General features: G+C 40.1%; 1 protein-coding gene across 5 annotated transcripts in view; it reads right to left on the bottom strand.

Annotated features, from left to right (window-relative positions):
* The window catches only part of Pcca (propionyl-CoA carboxylase subunit alpha), a 411,727-nt gene that overhangs the window by 278,799 nt on the left and 105,332 nt on the right, over window positions 1-27,596 (bottom strand). For all 5 annotated transcript variants that reach the window (XR_015044709.1, XM_085828899.1, XM_021182607.2 and 2 more), the window contains one exon: window positions 7,452-7,488. Coding sequence is in view for 4 of the 5 variants with exons in the window: in XM_085828899.1 (XP_085685025.1) it covers window positions 7,452-7,488 (37 nt within the window). In the remaining variant the exon portion in view is untranslated. The remainder of the gene's footprint in view (window positions 1-7,451; window positions 7,489-27,596) is intronic.

Genomic DNA, 27,596 nt, shown 5'->3' with positions numbered 1-27,596 from the left:
GGAAAGGGGAATTTATCCCAAGAGAACAATAAAGAAAGTGTATTTGAAATCCATGAAGGAAATGAAGAGATACCAGACAAAGAGCAATAAGAAGTTGTACAAAAGCAAGACTTGTATCAGCTGCATAGCTCATGAACAGACAAATGGGAAACACTACTTCATTGAGCCTTAAGAGAGCAGTCTGGTGTGGGGGGTGGGGGGAACTACAGACAGAATGTAAAATGTGAAAGAATTTTAAAAGGGGGAAAAAAAACAAAAAACAAAACAAAAAAACAAAAAAACCCAGAATGTTCCATGTTGGTATCAGGACCTCTGAAACCTGTGACATCACATAGGCGGGACCCTCAGACCTGTTGCCAAGGCCACCATATTCCCAGAATCCACTTGGCTCACCTCCCACCTTTACCTATGCTATGTCATCATCCATATATAAAGAAAGGTCCCGATTCTCTCTCCCCCCCCTCCTCTCTCCTCTCCCTTCTCTCCTCTCTCCTCTCTCTTCCCCTCTTCTCTTTCCACCACTACCTTGCCCCACTCTCTCTCAATAAACCTCACGTGGAACTGTTTAACCTGGTGTAGTCCTTCTGAAGCCACAAGCGATTTCCAAGATCATAACAGTCTGTTCCACCGGTGTGGGACACATGCCTGTAATCTCAGCATCAGGGAACATGATCCAACATTTAGAGAATTTAGAGGCCAGCCTGGTCCACATCCTCAGAGATACACAGATACTCTTTGTCTTGGAAAACAAAACAAAACCAAAAAGAACAGGCTGCTCAAAGAGATTTCTCCCAAAACCAGACAGTGAGCCAAACAGCTAATGTACAAAGCACAGCACAGGAAATAAGCAAGCATAAGAGAGCAAGACACATGACTGCCCCAGACTACCGAACTCAAAGACACTGGAACAGGTACACCATCAGATGGAAATTCCAAAAGTTATCTTGTAAAAATGATCAGTGACACAACAGAGGATTAAAAACAAGCAAATGAATTAAATGAGGATCTAGAAAGACAACAGAGAGGGAAGAGTCAGCAAAACAGATATTGAAATCAGCAGCTGTGGTAGTTTGAATGAAGCAGCTCCATAGGTTCACAGGAAGGGACATGACATGAAAGAATTAGGAAGTGTGGCCTTGTGTTGGAGTAGGTTTGACCTTCTTGGAGGAAATGTGTTACTAACTGGGCTTTGAGGTTTCAGAAGTTTCAGCCAGGTCTAGTGGCTCTCTCTTCCTGATGCCTGAAAATACAGATGTAGAATTGTCAGCTACCTCTATAGCACCATGTCTGCCTGAATGCTGTCATGCTTCCCACCATGAACTGCCACGAATGGACTAAACCTTTGCCCCAATTAAATGTTTTCCTTTAGCCAGGCAGTGGTAGGACATACCTTTAATCCCTGCACTTGGAAGACAGAGGAAGATGGATTTCTGTGAGTTCAAGGCCAACCTGGTCTACAGAGTTAAGTTTCAGGACAGCCAGGGCTAAAAAGTTTTCCATTATAAGAGTTTCCATGGTCAAGGAATCTCTTCACGGCAATAAAAAGCTAACTAAGAGAGAAGTTTTGTTTTGTTTTTAATTTTTGTTTTTAATCGGCAACATGGAAGAAAAAATTCAGCAGGGAAACTGAGATTTTCTTTTGCAAAAACAAAAGAATGAGAAACGTTGGAAATGGAATTTTAAATGAATACATTTTAAAGGAAGAACAGTGAACACTATTACAAACTAAACTAAGCAGAAAAAATACTAGGGGTAGAAGATAAGGCTTACAAAATGTTAAATTCAAACATCAATAAGTAATATAAAATAAATGAGTATGTCCATCATGATCCAAGAATGCTGAACTATGATCAGAACAAACCTAAACATCCACAGGATAAGGAGGGGGCTGAGATAAACACTAAAGGCATGAAATGACAGCAGACAAGAATCGCATTCAGCTGGCCATGGCAGAAGACACCTTTTAACTCAGTAATAGTAGGCAGAAGGCAAATCTATGTCAGCTCAAGGCCAGCCTAGTCTACATGGTGAATTAAAGGCCAGCCATAGCTATATAGTGAGACACTGTTGACATTCAAATGCAATGGCCATTTAGTACTTCAAATGGACACAACAAGGCAAGAACCTTTCTACAACATACTATATACAAAATGTCAAAATATAAAACATTGAAACAATATTAAAAGCTTTAAAGGGCAAATGTCAGTTCACCTACAAAAGCAAGAACACAAAATACCATTAGCTCTCTCAGTAGTAGCCCTCAATGTCAGAAAAATATGAGACTATAAATATTAGGTTCTAAAAGTAAGTAACTGTCAGCCAAGATGGCTATTATCCAGCCATGTTATATTTAACACTGACAGAGAAACAGGGCATTTCAAGACAAGCATAAGCTGAAGCAATTCAAGACCACTAAGCCAATGCTACCAAAGATGCTTAAAATACTAATCAAAGGAATCAACCTCAAGAGCACAGGACAGAATGATCTTCTTGAGAGGAAAAGCTAAGCAGAGGAGAGCTATAAAGAATTCACTACTCAACCCAGGAAACAAGCAAAGCCCTTATACACTATGAAGACAAAGTAAAGAACAAACAATAATCTACTCAATCAACAAATCACAGGAATTAGTTGATTCCTCTCAGTAAAATTTTAAATATAAATGGCCTCACCTCACCATTAAAAAGACACAGAGTGGCCAACTAGAAAACTAGATCCAGCTTTCTGCTGCTTCCAAAACACTTACTTTACTGCTAAAGGCTCCCCTAAAGATTGTGAGTCAACAGATAGAAAGAATTCTATTATTGATGTAAACCAAACAATGTGGCCCAGCTATTCTGATACATGATAAGTAGACTTCCAACCAGAATTAGCCAGAGGTGATAAAGAAGCTCACTCTACACCAATAAAGGAATCGATGAGTCAAGCAGATCTGCAACTGTGAATACACCAAACATGGGCCCCTGACCTCCCAAGCAAACACAAACACTGGACAGGTACTTGTACAATAGGAGTTGCTGACTTCAATACCTCACTCTCATCTCTAAGTCATCAAAATATTCAACAAAGAATACTCAGATTTAAACTACATCATAGATCAAATGAGTTTAAACAGACAAATACAGAATATTCCATTCAATAGAAACAGAATACATATTATTCTCAGCAGCCCATAGAATCTTCTCTAAACAGACTATATTGCCAACAACAAACCAAGTCTTAACAAATGAGTCATCTTTTCTGGCTTATAATATCAGTGTGATAAAACTAGAAACTAGAAACTAGTAATGAGAAAATCTACAGAAACCATGAAAACACATGAAGATAGAGCACCTAACCCTTGAATCACTAAAGAAATCAGAAAGAAATGTTCAAAGTTTCTAAAAGGGAATGAAAATACAGCTTAGCAGAACCTTTCAAATACAGCTAAAGAAGCCCAGAAAATCTCCTCTTGAGTTTGCAGGTCAGAGTTTGCAGTAAAGTCTTAGAAAAAAATCTCAAATAACCTAATGACATATATCAAGGACCTAGAAAAACAAGAATTCAAACCCCAAAGCAGTAGAAGTCAAAAAAATAAAAATAAAAATTAGGGTAAAATTAATAGAATAGAGACTAAAGGATGCATAGAATCAATCAAACAGAGCTGATATTTGAAAAAAATAAGATGAACAAATTCATGACCAAATGAACAAAAAAGGGAGAGAAGACACTAATTAGAAATGAACACAGTGAGACCCTGTTTCCCCTCCCTCTCCTCCTTTCTCTCCCTCTCTCAATCCCCTTCTCTCTCTCTCTCTCTCTCACACACACACACACACACACACACACACACACAAAACCCAGAGAATCATTACACAGTACTTTTAAAAACTTATATTCCAAAAGCCTGGGAAATGTAAAAGAAATAAGTTCCAAACACACATGACCTATAATGACCTATAGAAATAACTTTAAAGGATTTGTAACAAGCGAGGAAATTAAAATGATGGTTAATAAGCCAGGCGTGGTGGTGCATGCCTTTAATCCCAGCACTCGGGAGGCAGAGGCAGGTGAATTTCTGAGTTGGAGGACAGTCTGGTCTACAAAGTGAGTTCCAGGACAGCCAGGGCTACACAGAGAAACCCTGTCTCAAAAAACAAAAAACAACAACAACAAAAAGATGGTTAAAAAAAAAAAAAAGAGCCTCCCAATAAAGCCCAGGATAAGATGGATTCCCAGACAAATCTATCAAACCTTTGGCTCACCCTGCTACTAAAACTGGACAAGGAAAGAGACATGCAAGAACACACACCAAAAAAAAAGAGAGAGAGAGAGAGAGAGAGAGAGAGAGAGAGAGAGAGAGAGAGAGAGAGAGAAGAGAAGACAAGACAAGACTAAAGAGCCATTTTCCAATGAACATAGAGGCAAAATTTCTCAATAAAATTCTTGCAAACCAAACTCAAAAACAGGTTAAGACTCTACACCAGGACCAGGTTGGATTCAGTCCAAGAATGTGAGGATGGTTCAGTGTACACAAACCAATAATGTCCCAGTCCAATGATGCATTAGCTACATTTCTACAGCAACTGTGCCCTTAAAAAAGAATGAGTTTCTCCAAAAACTGAAACTAAAACAAGAGTGAAGAAAGCATATTTTTTGTCTTTCCTCAGTTTGCCTTAAATGTACAAAAATAAATTATTATGTATTGATATATTTATATTTTTAATAAAATTATTTTTATTCACGGTTACAAATATGTGCAATGAGTATATTTAATACTTTTTAATATTAGATATAATCTTTATTTGTTAATGGTGAATATTAATTATAATATCATCATTATGTTTTGTTTAAGTAAGAACTAATCAATATTGTATATATGAGGGTATAACCAAAATATATTATAAAGTACAATAAACCAATACAGAACACTACTACTTTGGCAGAGAAAACTGAATAGAGATTACAGAAAAGTGACTTTGTAATGTGTCTGGATGACAGCACGGTAAGAAGAGGTTTTCACAGGAGGTGTCTGTGTGATCTGGAGGGTTCTCTGGGAAATCCCTAAAGCCTTGTAAAACTTCTTTACCGTGTTTCATTTCACTTCAAATTTTATGACTTCTCTTCCTTCCAGTCTGCTCAGGACACTAGCAAGCTTCTATTTAATAGCCACAACTGTAAGCATGTATTTCACAATGAGAGGGAAAGGGAAGAATTAGAAGAAATAGAAGGAAGGGGATGGGAATCATCAAGGACACACCCATGTATGAAATCTGAATTGTAATTATAGGAAATTTTTCAATAATAAAAAAATGGCATTTCTGAAGTAGATTGTACATGGAAAAAAATGTTCCAAACTAAAAGCTACAGTTACGTAAAAAACACAACAGTGGCCAACAATTACTTTCCAGCTCTGGCAGTATAGATAAATGCTTCCAGAAAAGAAACACAGACCTGAGAGTGAGAGAGCACAGAAAGATTTTGTTTCTACCACATAGCACAAAAAAGAGGGAAAAGGCAACAACCTGTGCACAGAGTGGAGGAGCACAGCACTGTGGCTGTGTGTAGGCCTTGCAAAATAAGCTCTAGATCCTGATTCCCCAGCAACACAGAAGAAGAAAAAGAAAACAGAAACAGAAACATAAATCACACAAGAAAATCCAGAAAATGACACTACAAAAGAAAACAAACAAACAAAAAAAAAACAGGTTCAAATATATGTTTATAATTCTGTTGCTCACACTTGGGAATATATTTTCCCATGGACTCAACGTCTACTCTAACCCTTAAGTAAACTTACAATGTCCATCCAAACCATAATATAAGTGTGAGATATCTCAATTAAGAGTAGGGAAAACCTGATCCATCATCAAAGGGCTCATGCACATGTGCACACACACAGACTTGAATACTGTGTCACCAAAGAAAGTGTTCTTGAGTGTAAGATGTGTAATTCACAGCATGTCACAGGCACATGATCCTAGTATATACTCTAGCCCTTTCTGCTTTCCAAAATTCCTCCAAATATGACAATAATAATATTACATATCATTTATTACAAAATATTCTCATAGATGACTTAGATAGGTGGTAATATCTAAGCTATGACTAAAAAGAGCCCAATTTGAGTTTTAAAGTGTATTAATAAAATTAAACCACTTTAGGACAGTCTTAGAAGCTGCTGAGTGCTTCATGGGGAATAAGGGGACCAATGATTTAACCCACAGACAGCAGCATTATGTAACCTACCAAGTCTTACTGTGAAATTAGTACAATAGTAAAAAGCTTCTAAAGATGCTGGCAACGCTGAAGAAGTAATTAATACAGATGTTCTCGACAGATAAAATAGTATCTTATATGTACTGGCCTTATATTCAAGGCAGTTTTTCAAAACAAATAAACAACAAAGAACAGTTAATATGACTTAAATGACCAAAACCAAAATAATTTAGCCATACCCAACAGAAGCAGTACACAACAAGCCAAACACCTTTTCCAATCACAGAAGAGCATGCTGAGGAAGCTGATAGCTCAAGAACACCAGATTGAAGAACTCTATGCTAGCTTGTCTCATTTACAAGAATATCTTAATGGCCATGATCACTTTGGAATATATAAACTTTGCCAAATCAAATGCTCTCCTACCATAGACAAAAACTCTGAGTAACAAACCACACTGAGAAAACGGGAGTACTAAAATATTAGTATATGGCTTCCTGAAACAATGTGAGCTAGCAGCACAGATTGTTTTAAGATGCTGCTGTAAGCCTGACAGAAAGTGTTGTCTGAGCCCTTTGCCTAGCCACAGCTTTCCATAGGTGTACACATGTATTGATCTGACTCAAAACTATAGGTTTCAAAGCTTTGTTCTCTTTTCCTATTTTCTCCATTTAGTAGACACTACAGAAGACAACTGTGTTCATGAGCAAGAGGAATATACTTGAAACGTCATAGATATACAGCAGCCTTAAATGTTCCTCAGCTTCCTTTTCACTTGCTTAGCATATCCAGCTCTCACCTCCCGCTTTCTACTGCATCTTTCTTTCCTAGCAAAGTTATTAAGTTGATATTTTCCATTTTAGAGAAGGGTAAGAACTTGAACAAGCTTGTCAAGGGCACCTTCATTTGAATGCTGTGTGCTGTGTCCTTCACATTACAATACACCACAGTTGAGTGCTCACACACAAATAAATACAAACTGTGTCCAATCCTCAAGACTCTTCAGACAATTATTTGTTTTAATTAGCTAGTGAGTTCATCTTATAAAAGAACAAAACTAAGATCAAGTGACTACAAGTCCTACTTTAATAAGAGAATATGGTAATTCAACTGATAAATTCTAGAGCCACAAGTAATCAGAAACCAAAAACTATTAAAATATTATTTGCTCTATGGGAATTACTTATTACACGTTTGCTCAACCATATCTGCTGAAAGACACAGAAACACTACCAAAGTTAATTTAAGGACTTACCAATTTCCCTTGCAATTCTGACAGCTTCATCTGCATCCTGTAAAGGCAGGAAATGAGACTCAACATTAATCCCATGAGACATTGCACAATGTCTTTAGGGCAGTCATATATTGCACTACTGTCTCCTCTGATTCATTTAATGTTCAATTTTACAACCTTCTAACCCTTTTCATTCAGAGAAATGTAAAATTAATACCATAAGTGGAATGTAAATTCTCCTTCGTCGTTATTATATTAAGAAACTCAAAGCAGTTTGAAATGAGCTGGCAGGAAACATGACCAGAATTGCCAATGATTCGGTGCAGTTGCCGGGATTTAATGGCAGATTTTAGATGTTTACAATCAATACTGAATTGTAAATCAGATCATTAAAGCTTGTCTGCAGCCCCCTTGTCTATTTACACACTGTGTTTTCCTAGATTCTGTCAGCAGGGGGAGTTGATTGTCTATTGTTTGGGAGGAGATCTATCAATTTTCTAGAAATAAGTAAATTTCCAGTAGCTGTAGGAATTAGCAATTGTTTTTTAAAAAAAAGGAAAAAAAAGAAAGAAAGAAAGAAAGAAAGAAAGAAAGAAAGAAAGAAAGAAAGAAAGAAAGAAAGAAAGAAAGAAAGAAAGAAAGAAAGAAAGAAAGGAAGGAAGGAAGGAAGAAAGGAAGGGAGGAAAGAAAAAAGAAACCTTGTGATTTCCATTATATTTTCTTAACCAATTCTTCAGGTACATATTTTATCTTTACAGTTGTACTAGGCACATAATTAAAGTTCAGTGAAACTCTGAAGAACAAGGTAAGGACTCCTCCCTGATGTCCAAGGCAGGCCTGCGTTACCGACTCACAAGTGCATCCGTCCCTGCCACTTGTCAGCAGTAACACTTAAAACCCTAAGCTTCAAGAAACTGCCCCAGCCAAAGCCATTCACCTGATATACACTGTGCAAACTCTATGCACAAATTTTTGACATAATGACAAGGAGAACTCTGAGACCACTTTCTCAATTCAATTAATTTTTCTAATCCAGTGGCACTATATGCACCACCAGCCATGTTCTAGAACCACCAGTTGATAAATATGCAGGAATTTTTCCACAATTTCAAGGCATTCAAGGGAAGCCTGGCATTTTTAAAGCTCTTAAATTACTACATTTAAAATGAAGATCAATCACAGTAGTCTCCCCAACCCCCAAACTGGGACTAGGGGAAAATAACTGCTTCATTTATGTCCAGTTTTTAGAAAAAGAAAAGAAATTCTTCCTTAAAAGTCTTCAGTACCCAACAGCATCCCTGAATAAGGAGGCTGGAACGGGAAGTTGTCAGAAAAATTTAATTTCCTTTCATTAGCCAGTCTGCTCCACAAATAGGTGCTTGTTAAGTTCAAAGCAATCCTGAAAGCGACACCAGTTTTAAGTCTTTTTTTACTCCAAGCAGTCACATCTGCTAATGAGATTTTCCAAATAACAATTGTTTTCAAGTCAGAGATAAAGCTGTCTTGCTCCCTGCCCCAAAATCAAGCTTTACTCGCTTTCTACACCTTGATGCTTGCACCAACCCTGCATCTCCAAATTTTTGTTTAAAAAGATAAAAAAATTTTTTAAAAAAAAAATCTATGAAACGGGTCATTTAAGAATGTCGTGGCTTCCACACATTGAGTTGGAAGGCTCTTTGTTCCAGCCGGTGACAGTTATTGGAGAATACTTGCCTTTAATAGCCTCTGTCAGGAAGTGTTAAACCTGCCAAATCGAACAATTAGTGCCTCTTGAACAACATACAGGAAGAGTGAGGACTGGTGAGGACCCGGTTATAATCAGCTCGAAGGAAACTTTTAACATTTCATTCAATGTGGAAGGGTGTGTTTGCCAAAGACGTCTCAAAGAAATTCAACTACAACCTAGAAAGTCTGGGGCCCAGGGAAGCCAACAGTGCTCAAAATCTACTTCTGGTTGTGACATATTTATGTATCCACATGACACACACACGTTATGCTATATATGTAAAGAGAATTTGTATTTATATACAGCAAAACTTCTCAAAATTCCTGATCTCCCACAACACAATGTTAACTTTTGACTAAAGTATAAGTTTCCCTACCATGAAAATCAATTTCTATGACAAAGATTTTTCAGATAAAATCAAATTGCCTTAAAAATTAATTTTTCATTTGTCATTCACTGAGCCAAAAAATTCACTGAGGATCTATTACATATTAGACTTTATAAAACACTATTATTGTTTTTGAAAATAAACTAAACACATGTGACACATCTAGTTTTATTATGGGATACATAAAGATAAAAACTCTAAATAGCTCCTAAATCAATAGCACTAAATATGGTGCATAGAACCTCCTTATAGGGTTATGGATAGAAGAAAAAACATGTAATAAAGCTTTGGAAAGTCTATTCAGAACAACAGATAATTTAAGTCCAGTAAAAACAAACAAAAAACAAAACAAATCTAAAGAGAAATATAAAACACATCCACCCTCAGCTTTTGCCCTAGCAGTAGGCTGACACAGGAGATCCCACTCAAGTGTGAACACAGGAACAAGCCTGAGCAGCACTTCACACTTCGGTCAAGACACACACATAGCCTTTGTGCAAATAGCTGCATTTATCAAACGTGGAGAGCCTGTGTCCATTCCTCCACAGCCTTTGGTTGTAGAAAGTTATCCTATGGACGCCTCTCTCACATATATCAACAAAAACTTAAAATGAATTTGTTATTTTCAATTGTGCTGTTTTGATAAGTAAAACATCTGGAAAACAATTCAATGGGCCTTCAACAAAGGACTGGCATACAGATGGCTCAGTGACTCTACCCATTTAAAAGAATGATGATCTATGTGTTTTAAGACACTAAGCCGGTAAATATTTTCAGCAACAGTGTATACAATCTGGCCTTCTATCCTTCTAGAGTCCTAGCCCATGAAGAAAAACAGAAAGTCAAGTGGACAAGCAAGTCAGCTGAGCAGTGATGTGAACACTTCATGGCAACAGCAGAGAATAAGAGGAAACTTGCTTTAGATAATCGGAAAAGGACCCTCCTGAAGTAAAATCGAAAACCACAGACTAAAAAAGCAGGGTTGGGCTAGAGAGATGGCTCAGTGGTTAAGAGCACTGACTGCTCTTCCATAGGTCTTGAATTCAATTCCCAGCAACCACACAGTAGCTCACAACCATCTGTAATGGGATCCGATGCCCTCTTCTGGTGTGTCTGAAGACAGCTACAGCGTACTCATATACATAAAGTAAATAAATCTTTTTTTAAAAAAATATGCAGCTGGGGCCATGGTCCCTCCATATGAACTCTTTGGTTGGTAGTTTAGTCATTGGGAGCTCTGGAGGTACTGGTTGGTTCATATTGTTGTTCCTCCTATGGGGTTCCAAGCTCCTTCAGCTCCTTCAGTCCTTTCTCTAGCTTCTTCATTGGGGACCCTGTGCTCAGTCCAATGGATGGTTCTAAGTATCGACCTCTTTATTTCTCAGGCACTAGCAGAGTCTCTCAGGAGAAAGCTGTATCAGGCTCCTGTCAGCAAGCACTTGTTGGCATCCACAATACTGTCTGGGTTTGGTGACTGTCTATGGGATGGATCCTTGGGTGGGGCACTCTCTGGATGGGCTTTCCTTCAGTCTCTGCTCCACACTTTGTCTCTGTATCTCCTCTCATGGGTATTTTGTTCCCCCTTGTAAGAAGGACCTAAGAATCCATACTTTGGTTTTCCTTCTTCTTGAGCTTCATTTGGTCTGTGAATTGTATCTTGGATATTCTGAGCTTCTGGGCTAATATCCACTTATCAGTGAGTGTATACCATGTGTGTTCTTTTGTGATTGGGTTACCTCACTCAGGATGATATTTTTCAGTTCCATCCATTTGCCTAAGAATTTCATGAAGTCGTTGTTTTCAATAGCTGAGTAGTATTCCAGTGTGTAAATGTACCACATTTTCTGTATCCATTCCTCTGTTGAGGGACATCTGGGGTCTTCCCAGCTCCTGGCTATTATAAATAAGGCTGCTATGAACATAGTGGAGCATGTGTCCTTATTACATGTTGGAGCATCTTCTGGGTATATGACCAGGAATGGTATAGCTGGATCCTCTGGTAGTATTATGTCCAATTTTCTGAGGAACCACCAAACTGATTTCCAGAGTGGTTGTACCAGCTTGCAATTCCACCAACAATGGAGGAGTGTCCCTATTTCTCCACATGCTCACCAGCATCTGCTGTCACCTGAGTTTTTGATCTTAGCCATTCTGACTGGTGTGAGGTGGAATCTCAGGGTTGTTTTGATTTGCATTTCCCTGATGACTAAGGATGTTGAACATTTTTTCAGGTACTTCTCAGCCATTCGGCATTCATCAGTTGAGAATTCTTTGTTTAGCTCTGTACCCCATTTTTAATAGGGGTATTTTGTTCTCTGGAGTCTAACTTCTTGAGTTCTTTGTATATATTATTCCTTTATTGGATATAGGGTTGGTAAAGATTTTTTCCCAATTTGTTGGTTGCCGTTTTACATGGAGGGACCATGTCTCCAGCTGCATATGTAGCAGAGGGTGGCCTTGTTGGAAATCAATGGGAGGAGAGGCCCTTGTTCCTGAGAAGGCTCAATGCCACAGTGTAGGTGAATGCCAGGTCAGGGAAATAGCAGTGGGTGGGTGGATGAGGGGGAATGGGATAAGGGGGTTTCAGAGGGGAAACCAGGAAAGGGGATAACATTTGAAATGTAAATAAAGAAACTATGAAATAAAAAATAGTAAATCGAAAAAATTGTTAACAGCCAAGGAAAAAAGTATGTGTGAGGAACAAATTAATTTCTGGTTAATTTCTAACTTAGCTAGGTGGTGGTGGCGCACGCCTTTAATTCTAGCACTCGGGAGGCAGAGACAGGTGGATTGGTGCCCCTTATTTTTCTTTTGATTGATTTATATAAATGTAGATTGTATAGCTGTTTAAATATATGATTATTACTTATATGGATGCAAACAAACAAAAAGTTCAGTGTTGTGGAAAACAAAAAGAGAGGAAGTTCAATAGAGAACCAGCATACAGTGGACTCCAACTTAAAAGGAACTTATAGTGTTCCAGAAATAGAGAGGGACACAGAAGACACATTAAGATAGAAGAGATGGCCATTCCTGTCTCGGCCTTCTGTGATACAGTGCAGAAACCCTGTGACACAGCCCAGAGATCCTGTGATACAGCCAAGAGACCCTGTAACACAGCCCAGAAACCCTGTGACACAGCCCAGAAACCCTGTGATCCTGTGATACAGCCAAGAAACCCTGTGATACAGTCCAAAAACCCTGTGATACAGCCCAGAAACCCTGTGACACACCCCAGAAACCCTGTGATACAGCCCAGAAACCCTGTGATAACAGCCTAGAATCTCTGTGATACAGCCCAGAAACCCTGTGATACAGCCCAGAAACCCTGTGATACAGCCTAGAATCTCTGTGATACAGCCCAGAAACCCTGTGATACAGCCCAAAACTCTGTGATACAGCCCAGAAGCCCTGTGATACAGCCCAAAACTCTGTGATACAGCCCAGAAACCCTGTGATACAGCCCAGAAACCCTGTGACACACCCCAGAAACCCTGTGATACAGCCTAGAATCTCTGTGATACAGCCCAGAAACCCTGTGATACAGCTCAGAAACCCTGTGATACAGCCCAAAACTCTGTGATACAGCCCATAAACCCTGTGATACAGCCCAGAAACCCTGTGATACAGCCCAGATTCTCTGTGATACAGCCCAGAAACCCTGTGATACAGCCCAGAAACTCAATGACCTGGATTCTATAAAGAAAGAAGATCATGCTCTGCCTCAAGAGAAGGGAGCGCCATCTTGGTTCCGGGACTCCGCCAAACGTAGGAACTTAGTCTGCACAGGTGAGAGTGTGCACCACAGAGGCAGACAGCTTCTGGAACAGGCGGGAGCTACAGAGCCACTGAGGCAGCACCCTTTTGGGGCCGCAAACATCCGGCACCCTCCCAGCCAAAGGACAGTGGCCCGCTCTGCACTGGAGCCCTCTGCCTCAGGAGCAGGGAGCGCCATCTTAGATCCGGGACTCCTCCGAACTTAGGAACTTAGTCTGCACAGGTGAGAGTGTGCACCACAGAAGCTGACAGCTTCTGTGACCTGCCAAAGCAACACAGCATCTGGGAAAGGTCCTGTTTTGGGCCTTCTTCTTCGGCCAGGAGGAGGCACAAACACCAGATATCTGTGCACCTTCCCTGTAAGAGGAGAGCTTGTCAGCAGAGAGTGCTCTAACCACTGAAACTCAGAGGAGAGAGCCTGTCTCCCAGGTCTGCTGATGGACTGTAATCAGAATCACCAGAAGAACAATCTCTAAACAGAGACAACTATAACAACTCCGGAGATTACCAGATGGCGAAAGGTAAACGTAAGAATCTTACTAACAGAAACCAAGACCACTCACCATCATCAGAACCCAGCACTCCCACTTCGCCCAGTCCAGGGCACCCCAACACACCCGAAAAGCTAGACCTGGATTTAAAATCATATCTCATGATGATGGTAGAGGACATCAAGAAGGACTTTAATAACTCACTTAAAGAAATACAGGAGAACACTGCTAAACAAGTAGAAGACATTAAAGAGGAAACACAAAAATCCCTTAAAGAATTGCAGGAAAACATAACCAAACAGGTAGAAGACATTAAAGAGGAAACACAAAAATCCCTTGAACAATTGCAGGAAAACACAACCAAACAGGTGATGGAATTCAATAAAACCATCCAAGACCTAAAAAGGGAAGTAGACACAATAAAGAAAACCCAAAGTGAGGCAACGCTGGAGATAGAAACCCTAGGAAAGAAATCTGGAACCATAGATGCGAGCATCAGCAACAGAATACAAGAGATGGAAGAGAGAATCTCAGGTGCAGAAGATTCCATAGAGAGCATCGGAACAACAATCAAAGAAAATGGAAAATGCAAAAACATCCTAACTCAAAACATCCAGGAAATCCAAGACACAATGAGAAGACCAAACCTACGAATAATAGGAGTGGATGAGAATGAAGATTTTCAACTCAAAGGACCAGCAACATCTTCAACAAAATATTAGAAGAAAACTTCCCAAATCTAAAGAAAGAGATGCCCATGAACATACAAGAAGCCTACAGAACTCCAAATAGACTGGACCAGAAAAGAAACACCTCCCGACACATAATAATCAGAACAACAAATGCACTAAATAAAGATAGAATACTAAAAGCAGTAAGGGAAAAAGGTCAAGTAACATATAAAGGCAAGCCTATCAGAATTACACCAGATTTTTCACCAGAGACTATGAAAGCCAGAAGATCCTGGACGGATGTTATACAGACACTAAAAGAACACAAATTGCAGCCCAGGCTACTATACCCAGCCAAACTCTCAATTAACATAGATGGAGAAACCAAAGTATTCCACGACAAAACCAAATTCACCCATTATCTCTCCACGAATCCAGCCCTTCAAAGGATAATAACAGAAAAAAACCAATACAAGGATGGGAATCACGCCCTAGAAAAAACAAGAAGGTAATCCCTCAACAAACCTAAAAGAAGACAGCCACAATAACAGAATACCAACTTTAACAACAAAAATAACAGGAAGCAACAATTACTTTTCCTTAATATCTCTTAATATCAATGGACTCAACTCCCCCAAAAAAGACATAGACTAACAAACTGGCTACACAAACAAGACCCAACATTTTGCTGCTTACAGGAAACTCATCTCAGAGAAAAGGATAGACACTACCTCAGAATGAAAGGCTGGAAAACAATTTTCCAAGCAAATGGTATGAAGAAACAAGCTGGAGTAGCCATTCTAATATCTGATAAGATTGACTTCCAACCCAAAGTCATCAAAAAAGACAGGGAGGGGCACTTCATACTCATCAAAGGTAAAATCCTCCAAGAGGAACTATCAATTCTGAATATCTATGATCCAAATACAAAGCCAGCCACATTCATTAAAGAAACTTTAGTAAATCTCAAAGCACACATTGCACCTCACACAATAATAGTGGGAGACTTCAACACACCACTTTCACCAATGGACAGATCATGGAAACAGAAACTAAACAGGGACACAGTGAAACTAACAGAAGTTATGAATCAAATGGATCTGGCAGATATCTACAGAACATTCTATCCTAAAACAAAAGGATATACCTTCTTCTCAGCACCTCATGGTACCTTCTCCAAAATTGACCACATAATTGGTCACAAAACAGGCCTCAACAGATACAAAAATATTGAAATTGTCCCATGCATCCTATCAGATCACCATGGACTAAGGCTGATCTTCAATAACAAAATAAATAATAGAATTGGGGAGTGGAAACTGAACAACACTCTTCTCAATGATACCTTGGTCAAAGAAGGAATAAAGAAAGAAATTAAGGACTTTTTAGAGTTCAATGAAAATGAAGCCACAACATACCCAAACTTATGGGATGCAATGAAAGCATTTCTAAGAGGAAAACTCATAGCTCTGAGTGCCTCCAAAAAGAAACTAGAGAGAGCACACATTAGCAGCTTGACAACACACCTAAAAGCACTAGAACAAAAGGAAGCAAATTCACCCAAGAGGAGTAGACTGCAGGAAATAATCAAACTCAGGGGCGAAATCAACCAAGTGGAAACAAGAAAAACTATTCAAAGAATCAACCAATCAAGGAGCTGGTTCTTTGAGAAAATCAACAAGATAGATAAACCCTTAGCCATACTCACTAGAGGGCACAGGGAAAGCATTCTAATTAACAAAATCAGAAATGAAAAAGGAGACATAACAACAGATCCTGAAGACATCCAAAACACCATCAGATCCTTCTACAAAAGGCTATACTCAACAAAACTGGAGAACCTGGATGAAATGGAGAAGTTTCTAGACAGATACCAGGTACCAAAGTTGAATCAAGATCAGGTTAATGATCTAAACAGCCCTATATCCCCCAAAGAAATAGAAGCAGTCATTAATAGTTTCCCAACCAAAAAAAGCCCAGGACCAGATGGGTTTAGTGCAGAGTTCTATCAGACCTTCAAAGAAGATCTAATCCCAGTTCTTCACAAACTATTCCACAAAATAGAAATAGAAAGTACTCTACCCAACTCATTCTATGAAGCCACAATTACTCTGATACCTAAACCACAAAAACGCCCAACAAAGATAGAAAACTTCGGACCAATATCCCTTATGAATATTGATGCAAAAATCCTCAATAAATTTCTTGCTAACCGAATCCAAGAACACATCAAAACAATCATCCATCCTGACCAAGTAGGTTTCATCCCAGGGATGCAGGGATGGTTCAATATGTGGAAATCCATCAACGTACTCCAGTATATAAACAAACTCAAAGACAAAAACCACATGATCATCTCGTTAGATGCGGAAAAAGCATTGGACAAGATCCAACACCCATTCATGATAAAAGTATTGGAAAGATCAGGAATTCAAGGCCCATACCTAAACATGATAAAAACAATCTACAGTAAACCAGTAGCCAACATCAAAGTAAATGGTGAGAAGCTTGAAGAAATCCCTCTAAAATCAGGGACTAGACAAGGCTGTCCACTTTCTCCATACCTATTCAACATCGTACTTGAAGTCCTAGCCAGAGCAATTCGACAACAAAAGGAGATCAAAGGGATACAAATTGGAAAAGATGAAGTCAAAATATCACTTTTTGCAGATGATATGATAGTATATATAAGTGACCCTAAAAATTCCACCAGAGAACTCCTAAACCTGATAAACAGCTTCGGTGAAGTAGTTGGATATAAAATTAACTCAAACAAATCAATGGCCTTTCTCTACACAAAGAATAAACAGGCTGAGAAAGAAATTAGGGAAACAACACCCTTCTCAATAGTCACAAATAATATAAAATATCTTGGCGTGACTCTAAGGAAGTGAAAGATGTGTATAATAAAAACTTCAAGTCTCTGAAGAAAGAAATTATAGAAGATCTCAGAAGATGGAAAGATCTCCCATGCTCATGGATTGGCAGGATCAACATTGTAAAAATGGCTATCTTGCCAAAAGCAATCTACAGATTCAATGCAATCCCCATCAAAATTCCAACTCAATTCTTCAACGAATTAGAAAGTGCAATCTGCAAATTCATCTGGAATAACAAAAAACCTAGGATAGCAAAAACTCTTCTCAAGGATAAAAGAACCTCTGGTGGAATCACCATGCCGGACCTAAAGCTCTACTACAGAGCAATTGTGATAAAAACTGCATGGTACTGGTATAGTGACAGACAAATAGACCAATGGAATAGAATTGAAGACCCAGAAATGAACCCACACACCTACGGTCACTTGATCTTCGACAAGGGAGCTAAAAACATCCAGTGGAAGAAAGACAGCATTTTCAACAAATGGTGCTGGCACAACTGGTTGTTAACATGTAGAAGAATGCGAATCGATCCATTCCTATCTCCTTGTACTAAGGTCAAGTCTAAGTGGATCAAGGAACTTCACATAAAACCAGAGACACTGAAACTTATAGAGGAGAAAGTGGGGAAAAGCCTTGAAGATATGGGCACAGGGGAAAAATTCCTGAATAGAACAGTAATGGCTTGTGCTGTAAGATCGAGAATTGACAAGTGGGACCTCATGAAACTACAAAGCTTCTGCAAGGCTAAAGACACCATCAATAAGACAAAAAAACCACCAACAGATTGGGAAAGGATCTTCATCTATCCTAAATCAGATAAGGGACTAATATCCAATATATATAAAGAACTCAAGAAGGTGGACTCCAGAAAGTCAAATAACCCCATTAAAAAATGGGGCTCAGAACTGAACAAAGAATTCTCGCCTGAGGAATACCGAATGGCAGAGAAACACCTGAAAAAATGTTCAACATCCTTAATCATCAGGGAAATGCAAATCAAAACAACCCTGAGATTCCACCTCACACCAGTCAGAATGGCTAAGATCAAAAATTCAGGTGACAGCAGTTGCTGGCGAGGATGTGGAGAAAGAGGAACACTCCTCCATTGTTGGTGTGATTGCAAGCTTGTACAACCACTCTGGAAATCAGTCTGGCGGTTCCTCAGAAAATTGGACATAGTACTACCGGAGGATCCAGCAATACCTCTCCTGGGCATATATCCAGAAGATGTCCCAACCGGTAAAAAGGACACATGTTCCACTATGTTCATAGCAGCCCTATTTATAATAGCCAGAAGCTGGAAAGAACCCAGATGTCCCTCAACAGAGGAATGGATACAGAAATTATGGTACATTTACACAATGGAGTACTACTCAGCTATTAAAAAGAATGAATTTATGAAATTCCTAGCCAAATGGATGGACCTGGAGGGCATCATCTTGAGTGAAGTAACACAATCACAAAAGAACTCACACAATATGTATTCACTGATAAGTGGATATTAGCCCAAAACTTAGGATACCCAAGATTTAAGATACAATTTGCTAAACGCATGAAACTCAAGAAGAATGAAGACCAAAGTGTGGACACTGTGCACCTTCTCAGAATTGGGAACAAAACACCCAGGGAAGGAGTTACAGAGACAAAGTTCGTAGCTGTGATGAAAGGATGGACCATTTAGAGACTGCCGTACCCAGGGATCCATCCCATAATCAACTTCTAAACGCTGACACCATTGCATACACTAGCAAGATTTTGCTGAAAGGACCCAAATATAGCTGTCTCTTGTGAGACTATGCTGGGGCCTAGCAAACACAGGAGTGGATGTTCACAGTCAGCTATTGGATGTATCACAGGGCTCCCAATGGAGAAGCTAGAGAAAGTACCCAAGGAGCTAAAGGGATCTGCAACCCTATTGTTGGAACAACATGATGTTCTAACCAGAACCCCGGAGCTCTTGTCTCTAGCTGCATATGTATCGAAAGATGGCCTAGTTGGCCATCAATGGAAAGAGAGGCCCATTGGACTTGCAAACTTTATATGCCCCAATATAGGGGAATGCCAGGGCCAAAAGAATGGGAATGGGTGGGTAGGGAAGTGGGGGGCGCTATGGGGGACTTTTGGGATAGCATTGGAAATGTAATTGAGGAAAATATGTAATAAAAATATTAAAAAAAAAAAAACTTCAAGTCTCTGAAGAAAGAAATTATAGAAAATCTCAGAAGATGGAAAGATCTCCCATGCTCATGGATTGGCAGGATCAACATTGTAAAAATGGCTATCTTGCCAAAAGCAATCTACAGATTCAATGCAATCCCCATCAAAATTCCAACTCAATTCTTCAACGAATTAGAAAGTGCAATCTGCAAATTCATCTGGAATAACAAAAAACCTAGGATAGCAAAAACTCTTCTCAAGGATAAAAGAACCTCTGGTGGAATCACCATGCCGGACCTAAAGCTTTACTACAGAGCAATTGTGATAAAAACTGTGTGGTACTGGTATAGTGACAGACAAATAGACCAATGGAATAGAATTGAAGACCCAGAAATGAACCCACACACCAACGGTCACTTGATCTTCGACAAGGGAGCTAAAAACATCCAGTGGAAGAAAGACAGCATTTTCAACAAATGGTGCTGGCACAACTGGTTGTTAACATGTAGAAGAATGCAAATCGATCCATTCCTATCTCCTTGTACTTAGGTCAAGTCTAAGTGGATCAAGGAACTTCACATAAAACCAGAGACACTGAAACTTATAGAGGAGAAAGTGGGGAAAAGCCTTGAAGATATGGGCACAGGGGAAAAATTTTTGAATAGAACAGCAATGGCTTGTGCTGTAAGATCGAGAATTGACAAGTGGGACCTCATGAAACTGCAAAGCTTCTGCAAGGCAAAAGACACCATCAATAAGACAAAAAAACCACCAACAGAGTGGGAAAGGATCTTTACCTATCCTAAATCAGATAAGGGACTAATATCCAATATATATAAAGAACTCAAGAAGGTGGACTCCAGAAAGTCAAATAACCCCATTAAAAAATGGGGCTCAGAACTGAACAAAGAATTCTCACCTGAGGAATACCGAATGGCAGAGAAGCACCTGAAAAAATGTTCAACATCCTTAATCATCAGGGAAATGCAAATCAAAACAACCCTGAGATTCCACCTCACACCAGTCAGAATGGCTAAGATCAAAAATTCAGGTGACAGCAGATGCTGGCGAGGATGTGGAGAAAGAGGAACACTCCTCCATTGTTGGTGGGATTGCAAGCTTGTACAACCACTCTGGAAATCAGTCTGGCGGTTCCTCAGAAAATTGGACATAGTACTACCGGAGGATCCAGCAATACCTCTCCTGGGCATATATCCAGAAGATGTTCCAACCGGTAAGAAGGACACATGCTCCACTATGTTCATAGCAGCCTTATTTATAATAGCCAGAAGCTGGAAAGAACCCAGATGCCCCTCAACAGAGGAATGGATACAGAAATTATGGTACATTTACACAATGGAGTACTACTCAGCTATTAAAAAGAATGAATTTATGAAATTCCTAGCCAAATGGATGGTCCTGGAGGGCATCATCTTGAGTGAGGTAACACAATCACAAAGGAACTCACACAATATGTATTCACTGATAAGTGGATATTAGCCCAAAACTTAGGATACCAAAGATATAAGATACAATTTGCTAAACGCATGAAACTCAAGAAGAATGAAGACCAAAGTGTGGACACTATGCCCCTTCTTAGAATTGGGAACAAAACACCCATGGAAGGAGTTACATAGACAAAGCTTGGAGCTGTGATGAAAGGATCGACCATCTAGAGACTGCCATATCCAGGGATCCATCCCATAATCAGCTTCCAAACGCTGACACCATTGCATACACTAGCAAGATTTTGCTGAAAGGACCCAGATATAGCTGTCTCTTGTGAGACTATGCCGGGGCCTAGCAAACACAGAAGTGGATGCTCACAGTCAGCTATTGGATGGATCACAGGGCTCCCAATGGAGAAGCTAGAGAAAGTACCCAAGGAGTTAAAGGGATATGCAACCCTATAGGGGGAACAACATGATGAACTAACCAGTACCCCAGAGCTCTTGTCTCTAGCTGCATATGTATCGAAAGATGGCCTAGTCGGACATCACTGGAAAGAGAGGTCCATTGGACTTGCAAACTTTATATGCCCCAATACAGGGGAATGCCAGGGCCAAAAGAATGGGAATGGGTGGGTAGGGAAACGGGGGGGGGGGGGGGTATGGGGGACTTTTGGGATAGCATTGGAAATGTAATTGAGGAAAATACGTAATAAAACATATTAAAAATTAAAAAAAAAAAAGAAAGAATATCATGAACTGGGCTGGGCTTCCAGAGGACAATTCTTAAACACAACCAAAGATATTCAGGACACACACAATACATACAGCAGCAGCAGGCTCAGTGTGGCTTGACTGTTTCTGAAGGTACAGATATGAGTGCCTATACAGATATTTAAAGATTCAGTAGCCCTCCCTGCCACAAGCTGTGGGGATGGGGACTTCAACTTAATGCTTTATGTCCCAAGGAAGGATTATGATTCCACTCTCCATAATACTTTCATTGTTTAAACCCAAAATCTGCCACGCTTAGGGGTTTTTATTTTATTTTGTGTTTAATTATGTAACAATTGTCAAAGCATTAAATTTTATCAAAACAAATGAGAAACCAGGTATGGTGGTTCATGCCTGTAAGTATGCACAGGAGGCTGAGGCAGGGGAGTCAAAGCCAGGCCATGTTTCAAAAGTTCAAAACAAGTCAAAAAGAAAGAAGAAAAAGAGAAAGTTTTCTTTAAATCCACTTAAAATTTCCCATGACATCCATTGCCTTAGAGCAAGCACAGTCTCCTTAACTTGGTGTCAGTGCTTTGTCATGACTGCCCAAGCCACCTGTACCAACACTAGTCTATCCCACCTAGCCCTGCAGCCTCACTCCAAACTTCAAGATGTCTCAGTCTTTGTCTATCCTTATGCGTTGCCTCTGCTCAGAGAGAAACTCTCTTCTCTTTCAAGTCAGCTGTTACTAAGACTGTCCACATGCAAGGCCCTGAACCATTTAAGCTTTCATGGAACTTACAGGCTGGGAGAGCAGCCACACCTTAGATATGCTACACAGTAGCTAGCAATGTTGTGTGTATTCCACACAGGTAATAAAGAGGAAATGTGGTGATAGGCTCTGCAACTCAAACATAGATGCCAACAAGTCTTGCATACTTCAGAAATGACAGCACAGGGGACCACTGACTGTGGGAGCCTCTGAAAGAAGTGAGGAGCCTCAGGTTACCTGAGGTTACTGAGTAACCAAGGGTACCCACAGGTAATGGTAAACTCAGCAAAGGGCTAAAGAGATGGTTGATTTTTCAGATGACCTGAGTCTGATTTCTAGCACCCTCATGGGAGCTTACAGCCATATGAAACCTTTAGTTACAAGGAATCTGATGTTTTCTTCTGTCCCCCAGGCATGCACTATAGTGCACAGACATGTATGCAGGCAAAAAATCCATATACATAAAATGAAATTGAGAGAGAGAGAGAGAAGGAAGAAGAAGAAGAAGAAGAAGAAGAAGAAGAAGAAGAAGAAGAAGAAGAAGAAGAAGAGGAGGAGGAGGAGGAGGAGGAGGAAGATGAAGAAGATGAAGAAGAAGAAGAAGAAGAAGAAGAAGAAGATGAGGAGGAGGAGGAGGAGGAGGAAGATGAGGAGGAGGAGAGAGACAGAGAAAGAAGAAAGAAAGAAAGAGAGAGAGAGAGAGAGAGAGAGAGAGAGAGAGAGAGAGAGAGAGAGAGAAAGAAAGAGAGAGAGAGAGAGAGAGAAAGAAAGAAAGAAAGAAAGAAAGAAAGAAAGAAAGAAAGAAAGAAAGAAAGAAAGAAAGAAAGAAAGAAACCTAAGTTCATCTGAAAAGCAAGGAAATGGGGGACCTCACTCTGGCTACCTTTTGTAGGGGCTGAAAGAGATTTGCTTTGTGTGGAAGGGCTTGCTTTACACCATGCTTTGTATCTGTATACAAAGAGTAATTTCTTTTTTTTTTTTTTTTTTTTTTTTTTTTGGTTTTTTGAGACAGGGTTTCTCTGTGTAGCCCTGGCTGTCCTGGCACTCACTTTGTAGAACAGGCTGGCCTCGAACTCAGAAATCCGCCTGCCTCTGCCTCCCAAGTGCTGGGATTAAAGGCGTGCGCCCCCACGCCCGGCCAAAGAGTAATTTCTAAACTATTCTACATTCACACATGAAGGCAAGTACTGGGACATGGTGCCACCTGACTGCAATCCCTTAAGCAAGATGGGAAGGCCAGAGGGAAGTAAGTCAAATAATAAATAGAGTAAGGCAAAACTTCCCATTAATGATGGACTCAGGAAAGACTTCAGCTATTAAGTTTCCAATTGCTTAAGGTCAGGCTGGCAGAAGACTCTGCCATAGTTTAAGAGTCCCTGTTACCCACAGACATTGTTCTAGAGCCTGCTGAAGCTGTCAAAATCCTTTATGGTAAAATACAACACTTACTGGCCCCAAAAATTCTACTAGGGAACTCCTACAGCTGATAAACACCTTTAGTGATGTGTCTAAATACATGATTAACTCAAAAAGAAAATTAGTAGCCCTCCAATATACAAATGACAGACTGAGAAAGAAATTGGAGAAACAACACCTTTCACAGTAGCCACAAATAATATAAAATATCTTGGGGTAACTCTAACCAAGCAAGTGAAAGACCTATATGGCAAGAACTTCAAGTCTTTGAAGAAAGAAATAGGAGAAGATATCAGAAGATGGAAAGATCACTCATGCTCATGGATTGGAAGGATTAATATAGTAAAAATGGCCATCCCACCAAAAGCAACCTACAGATTCAATGCTATGCCCAGCAAAATTCCAACCCAACTCTTTAGAGACCTTGAAAGAAAAATTCTCAACTTCATATGGAAAAACAATAAACACAGGATACCTGTAAAATAAAATAACTTCGGGAAGTATCACCATCCCTGATTTCAAGCTGTAGTACAAAGCTATAATAAAAACTGCATAGTTTTGGCATGAAAACAAAAACTTTTATCAATAGAATCAAACAGAAGATCCAGAGATAAACCCACATATCTATGGACACCTGAATTTTAATAAAGAAACCAGAAATAAACAATGGAAAAAAGAAAGACTCTTTAACAAACGGTACTGATCCAACTATATGTCTGCATATAGAAGAATGCAAAAGATCCATATCTATCACCCTGGGCAACATTCAGTGAATCAACGACTTCAATATGAAACCAGATCAACTGAACCTGTAAGAAGAGAAAGTGGAAACTCACCTTGAACTCACTGGCACAGGAGACAACTTCCTAAACAGAAAACTGATATCACAGGTGCTAAGATCAACAATTGACAAATGACCTCATGAAACTGAAAAGCTGCTGTGAGGCAAAGGGCAGGTCAACAGAACAAAATGGCAGCCAGCTTTACATCCAACAGAGGGCTAATATCCAAAATATATAAAGAACTCAAGAAACTAAGATATCAGCAAACTAAACAATCCAGTTAAAAATGGGGTACAGATCTAAACAGAATTCTCAATAGAGAAAATCAAATGACTGAGAAAAGTGAAAGAAATGTTTAATATCCTTATCCATCAAGGAAATGCAAATAAAACTACTTTGTGATTCCATCTTACACCTGTCAGAATGGCTAAGATCAATAACACAAGTGACAGGACAGCTCATGCTAGTGAGGGTATGAAGCAAGGAGAACACTCTTCCATTACTGGTGGGGGTGCAAACTTGTACAGCACTATGGAATCAGTATAGTGGTTCCTTAGAAAATTGGGAATCAATCTACCTCAAGTCCAGTTATGCCACCCCTGGGCATAGCTCCAAAGGACACTCCATCCTATCACAAGGACACTTGGTCATCCATGTTCATACAGCTTTATTCATAAGAGCCAGAAACTGAAAACTACCTAGATGTCTCTCAACCAAAGAATAAATAAAGAAAATGTGACACATTTACATAATGGAATACTACTCAGCAGTTTTTGTTTTTGTTTTCGTTTTTGTTTTTGTTTTTTTAAGGCATCATGAAATTTGTAGGCAAATGGATGGGACTAAAAAAAAAATAATCATTCTGGAAAAGGTAACCCAGACCCAGAAAAATAAACATGGATATTAGCTGTTAAGTAAAGGATAACTATGCTACAATTCACAGACCCAGAGAGGGTAAGTAACGAGGAGGGCTCTGGGCAGGATTGCATGGATCTCCCTTAGAAGGGGAAACAGAGTAAATTCTGCAGGTGGGATGGGGGTGGGGAGTGGGGAGAAAAATGAGAAGGATCAGGTTGTGGGGAGAGATGAAGGGAATGAGCACTGAGAAAGGTGACTGGAATTGGAGGGCATTGGGGGGACAATGTGGAAACTCCCTGGAATCTACAAGTTTTGCCCTTAAGAGGACTCCTAGCAATGGAGGATACAGAGCCTGAACTGGCCATCTTCTGTAACCAGGCAAGGCTTCCAATCGTGGAACTGGGACACTAACCCAGCCACAAAACCTTTGACCGATAAACCTGTCCTTCCTGCAAGATATAAGGGGCAGTGTCCAACCAATAACTAGCCCCTGACTGACACTACTTGGATGACCCAGAATCTTAGGCTGGTAGCCCAGATCCTTAGGGTAGAACCAAACATAAATCAAGGAAATGATTCTGAACTTCTATACTCATAGATTAGTACCTAGTCTAGTTGTCATCAGAGAGGTTCCCTCTGACAGCTGATGGGAGTAGATGCACAAACCCGCAGCTAAACATCAGGTGTCCTGTGGAGGGAGGGGGACATTAACCCACCCACGAGACCTTCAGCCCAGGATTTGTCTTGCCTGCAAGGATGAGGATGGAGTGGAAATTGAGGGAACGCCAGCCAAGGACTGGTCCAGCTTAAGGCCCATCCCATGGGTGAGAGCCAACCCCTGACACTGTTGGTGGTGCGCTGCTGTGCTTGCAGACAGGAACCTGGCATGGTTGTCTCCTGAAAGGCTTTATTCAGCAGCAGATAGAGACAGTTGTGGAGAGTTCAGGAAGTCTTGTAAAGAGTGGGTAATGGAATTGGGCAAGCCAGAGAAGTGTGAGATACCATGGTAATACCTACAGAGTCAACTAGCCTAGTTCCATGGGGTTCACAGAGATTGGGCCATCAACCAGAGGACATGCAAGAGCTGGACCTAGGCACCCTATACATTCATAGCAGATATGCAACTTGGTCTTCATGTGGGTCCCCTGGCAAATGGAGTGAGAGCTGTCTCTGACTCTGTTGCCTGCCATTGGATCCCCTTCCCCTAACTGGACTGTCTGGTTTTGCCTCAGTGTAAGAGGGATACACTCGGTTCTGCTTAAAATGGGTATCCCAGGGCAGAATGGTGGCCAGGAGGAGCATCCCCTCTTCTGAGGAGGTAATAGGGGATAGTAGGGAAAGGGACTGTAGGGGTGAGACTGTGAGGGGAGGTGGGAGGGGGACTAAGATAGAGATGTAAAGTGGATAAATAAATTAATTAATGGAGAAAATTAGGTGGAGAGAGAGCCTAGGTTGGAGGTCTTCATCAGGTCCCTCCTCTCCAAGCTTGGGGAACTCTGCAGAAGAGGGGGAGGAGGAATTGGGGGAGCCAGAGGTGTTGAGGACAGTGGGAGAGCAAAGCCCTTAGAATCAACTAAGCAGGACTCATAGGAGCTCACAGAGACTGAAGTGGCAACCATGGAGCCTGCTTTAGTCTGTGCTAGGTAAGTGATCTACATGTTATGGCTGTTAGCTTGGTGTTTTTGTGGGTCTCCTGACAGTGGAGGTATCTCTGACTCTTGTCTGCTCATGGATCCCTTTCCTCCTACTGGGTTCCCTCTCCCAGCCTTGAGGGTTTGTGCATTGTCTTATTGTGTCTTGTTATGCTCTGTATGATTGTTATCTCTCGAAGGCCTACTGTTTTCTGGTGGGATATGGTAGAGGTAGATCTGAGGGAGAAGAGAGGTGAGGGAACTAGAAGGAATGGAGAGAGGGGAAATTGTAATCAGAATGTATTGTACGAGAGAAGAACTTAAAATATGTGTGTGTGTGTATATATATATATATATGTATATGTATATATATATGTGTGTATATATGTATGTGTATATATATATGTATATGTGTATATATATGTGTGTGTGTGTATATATATAGATAGATAG

The sequence above is a fragment of the Mus caroli genome, unplaced genomic scaffold (genome assembly GCF_978045245.1).
Source record: "Mus caroli unplaced genomic scaffold, Mus_caroli_1 scaffold_12, whole genome shotgun sequence".
Lineage (NCBI taxonomy): Eukaryota > Metazoa > Chordata > Mammalia > Rodentia > Muridae > Mus > Mus caroli.
Note: the sequence above shows the minus strand (reverse complement) of the source record. Positions and strands in the feature narration are given on the sequence as shown.